The 4,260-nt window shown below is 33.8% G+C and overlaps 1 protein-coding gene across 1 annotated transcript; it reads right to left on the reverse strand.

The window, feature by feature from the left end:
* Window positions 1-1,278: 1,278 nt before the first annotated feature.
* On the reverse strand, window positions 1,279-3,674 carry LOC133692941 (probable glycerol-3-phosphate acyltransferase 3). The gene is made up of 2 exons (XM_062114122.1): window positions 2,921-3,674; window positions 1,279-2,399 (listed from the first exon to the last, which is right to left on the reverse strand). The coding sequence occupies exons 1-2, from the start codon at window positions 3,638-3,640 to the stop codon at window positions 1,506-1,508; spliced, it is 1,614 nt and encodes a 537-aa protein (XP_061970106.1). The 5' UTR covers window positions 3,641-3,674; the 3' UTR covers window positions 1,279-1,505.
* Window positions 3,675-4,260: the final 586 nt, after the last annotated feature.

The raw sequence follows: 4,260 nt of genomic DNA on the forward strand, positions 1-4,260 counted from the left end.
ATTACCTAAAATATTGGTAAAGATGAGTTCCAAAAGATTTTAATTTTAAACAGTACTTTTTGTAAAAAAAACCAAGAACATTTCTACAAAATATATTACGGCATTAAAAGATATACATAAGTAGACATGATTTAGCGATTTTTTATTGATAACTTTTTTGAATGAAGTGTGATAACTCTAATTTATTTGGTTATTATACAATGAAGGTGGGCTACGATGCTTAACAAACTTATAATAAATGAAAAAACACTAGTTATCTTACAAGATTAGTAGGTGGAAATTTCCAATTAAAAGAAAAAAAGAAGAAGAAATATATGGAAACTCTTGGTGAACAAATAAAGCAGCACGATAGTTTCTATAGTTATTACTATATGTGTTGTCTGCGCTAGTATGAAGGTTGGGAAAAAAAATCGATGTAAAAGAAAATATTAGGGGTAGAAAATAAAATCTTAGACCGAGTCATTACTTTAACTAGTAAATTTAAATAATATTAAAAAATACAAATTATACTTTATATACTAAAAAAACTTGGGTGCGACCATCACCTCTCTTTTTTTTTCTTTTTTAATTTCATTTTGAATTTATCTTTATAAATTATTTTAGTTTGATTTTTTAAAGTTATTGTAGTCTCAAACAAATATCTCAATATTTAGATTAACCCGTTAGTACTAATTTTTTTAAGATTATTGCAATTTCAAAAAAATATTTCAATATTTGGTTTAATTATGCTCGATTTTACAAGAGTCTATTTTTATTATCATATAATTAAGTAAAAAAATATTTTTAAAAAAACAAAATTCTTAAACCCAGTGAAATTCATCACCTAGTGTGGATTTTGCAGGTTATATTACAAAGTTCGAGTCATTTAAATATGTCATTGTTTTAATATTAAAAAAAATCATATTGAATTTTGTAAGTTAAACTATACTTTTTACCAATCATCTGGGTTGACTTTGAATTTCTTAAGTCCACTGAATTATATTAAGATAATTCTCACACTATTTAATTTAAATTTAGACTAAACAAGAAGTCAAGTAAAAGTTTTTTAAGATTAACCCGTTGAGTAAGATTTAATAATAATACCAAATGACTTTTGATAACCTAAATATATTTTCCTACACTATTTTTTTTAATTTGTGCCATAGTGTAGTGTTACCCTATGAACTTAGTAATCACTCAAATTATCTCACAAGAACAACTTTAGAAATTGATTCTAACATGTCACATGGATGTTCTAACATATAATTACAACCTGTCAAAACTCAAGCGAGACCTATCTGCCCACAACAATAAACAAATAGAGTGATATAATAAAGGGACATCATATGACATTAGCCTGATGTTTTGCAGTTGGCTATAAAAAATGAAAACAAAAACTAACTAAAATAAAAAAATAGAGTGCCACCTATGTGGCCACAACAACAATAAACAATTCAATGGTGCCCTTGACATACAACAAATTTGAACGTTCTCGGCGCTCAAATCTGGTTAGGAAAATTTGGATTTCACCGTTGGTTGCAAGTTATGCCTTCATTGCCAGCTAAAATCAAGTACTTGTCTCTTCTTGTAAGCTTGGTGCACTCAAAGCTCAATGCCTTGCCAATCTCACTCTGCACGTAATTGGCAACATCAAATCTTGATTTATCACTGTCCTGGCATGTGGACAGTCCAGATACGCCGTCGAGCAACTGAATAGTGTAACTTGGTCGAGGGTTCATGAGGAAGAAAAGTGGGTCTAGGCACTTGAGCCCACCGGCAGTTGTGCCATGAAACATGCTCACATGGGTGTCCAAAGCCACAGGCACTATGTCATCGCTCATCTCAGCAAATAACGGGCTAAATCTCAAGAGGTATGGCTCTCTACATGTGGTACCTTCTGGGCAAACCACAAGATCCCCTTGATTTAACAGTCTCTCCATCATCTTTGCATCTTGTTCGCGATCACGAGTTAAGCGAACGGTCCTGATTGGTGACAGTATCTCTGACAATCTACTAAGGCTGTATGTGACAGCGGTGAAATTTTTCTTTAATGCGAAAGAAAGGTACAGAGGATCTAGTAATGTTCTATGATTGCAGACATAAAGGAGTCCTTTTTTGGATTTATTTTCTTTTGAGCTTCGAAGCACTGAAGAAGACAATTTGGGTTTAGATATCTCTACTTTAACCCCAGTGAAAGTCAGTGTGGGAATGGACATGCTGTATGGAAGAGATAAAGCCACAGCGGCCCTGATCAAGGCAAGGACGAAGCCAAAAGGGACCCACATGAATAATGCTAGAGTGGCCAGTGGGGTTGGTCTTAGAGCAAGTCTACCGTCGTGGAAAATAAGGGGTTTAGGGTATCTGTCTCTTGGGAGGTGTTGCCAGCTTCTCTTGTCTACCCTTCTGACCAAGTAAATCTCCTGTTGTGAGAAAGCAAGAAAGCAGCATTAAGTACGAGAAATTTAGAGTAGTCATGTAAGGGGAAAAAAAAATGTAACCAGCAGAAATCTCGAGTAGTTATTTTCAATTTTCCTTCATAAACGAGTCTCAAAGTTGAAAACTAATTAAAAATGTACCAAAGAATAAAGGAAATGTTAAAGAATTAACAATATTATCATCAAATCAATAAATGCCCCTCTCTCCCCTCTCCACCAAAATAAATAAATAAATCAATGTCCCTTTATTATATATAAAAAAAGAAACAATTCAGTGTCCCTTTCCGTTAATTGTTACTAGCTAAAATATATTCTCAAAACATGCATATATAGGCAAAAAGCACTTAACAAAGGACTCAGTTGCTTATATACACAAGGCAAATGCATGGAAATGTTGGTTTACGGCTCAAGAAAAAAAAAAACAAAGGATATATATATATATATATATATATATATATATATATATATATATATATGAATTGATGTTCGGGAAAAGAAAAGCTCACCTTGCAATGGGAAAATAAAGGATGATCAAGAGAGCTATTTAACTGACTAATGCCAATGATATCGTCATGGCTAATAATACTATCCTTTCCGAGTATCTCCTCCAAGTGTAGCATGTCTTTCTTCTTCTCTTCCAAGAGTCCCAAAAAATACCCACAGCCCGTCTTTAGCTCCCTCCCAACAACACAGTTAACATCCAAGTAGTCTCTCAGGAAGCTTTCAATCATGACTTGAGGGAAGTGATCACTCACGGCCACTTTCCTCCCTCCTCTTTTCAATTCCTCAAGTGCCTCCAACCCAACATCCTCCAAGAAAAACTTCGGCAAAACAGCACTTCCAACCCTAAAGCTCTCTTTTTTTATCCCGAAGAAGCAAACCATTACCATTATCTTTAAGCCCATATCTTGACCAACTAAGCAAATAAATGGGTATAACAGAAAGAGAATAAGGGCCCTTAATAAGCTTCCAGCTTCAAAAGCCACAAGCATAAAGTAAGGAAACAAAGAGTATGATTTCAGCAAAGTTCCTTCCACATTAAAGACCAATGTCTTGGATGATAAGTCTGATCTAAAAGAAAGAGGAGCATACTTCTGGTATTTGCCATGGGCTGCATGGACATTGCTAAAGCTTCTTTGCAGACCTTTTGGGTTCCTGAACTGTCTAGAGATAATGCGAAAGAAAAAGAAGAAGAGGTCTTGGAAGAAAAACGCCCTTGGAAACATTTTTTCAGCTTTTACAGTGCCAATATCGCTGGAGGTGTTGTGCATGGTGTCTGCTCTTGTTAGAACCATCCTTGTTTTATATTGTAGCACGTATAATAGAGCCCTTGCAATTGCTTATTATTACAAGCATGCCATCAGTTCTGGGAACTTTTCCCCGTAGCCAGATTCCGTTATTTCCGTGCTGACCGCTCATAAAGCATATTTTTGAAAACAAAATAAATAAACAACAATACAACACGGCAACGAACTGTACCAAAATAGAAAAAGACAACACGGTTCATATCAATAACTCAAGACCGCGTCGTCACTTGGACACCAAATACGACGATGTTTTTTTCTTTTCCGAGGTAATAAATTGAGGATTAATATATAATTGTTATATTTATTATAGCTGATTAATGTTACTGATTTGAATTATGTTATGAAATAATTATGAATTTTAGATGATTAGTTTAGCATTCATCTTGATAACTTTTAATTTAAAAGTAAATAATTCATTTATGATCTTAATAAAAAAACTATAAACTTCCTAGATATCAAGATTTTTAAAAAGAAAACCTCTGCATGCTATATACAATTAAGCTTTTAGCTGGTAGCCTGGTAACCCTGCAAACATACAT

Source organism: Populus nigra, chromosome 4 (genome assembly GCF_951802175.1).
Source record: "Populus nigra chromosome 4, ddPopNigr1.1, whole genome shotgun sequence".
NCBI lineage: Eukaryota > Viridiplantae > Streptophyta > Magnoliopsida > Malpighiales > Salicaceae > Populus > Populus nigra.

What these genes read in the sequence shown, in the direction of transcription:
- LOC133692941 (XM_062114122.1), bottom strand. Translation starts at nt 3,640, where the DNA reads ATGTTTCCAAGGGCGTTTTTCTTCCAAGACCTCTTCTTCTTTTTCTTT. An exon ending in CTTTATTTTCCCATTGCAAG is followed by an intron (nt 2,400 to 2,920) that starts GTGAGCTTTTCT and finishes TTCTCACAACAG; the next exon opens with GAGATTTACTTGGTCAGAAG.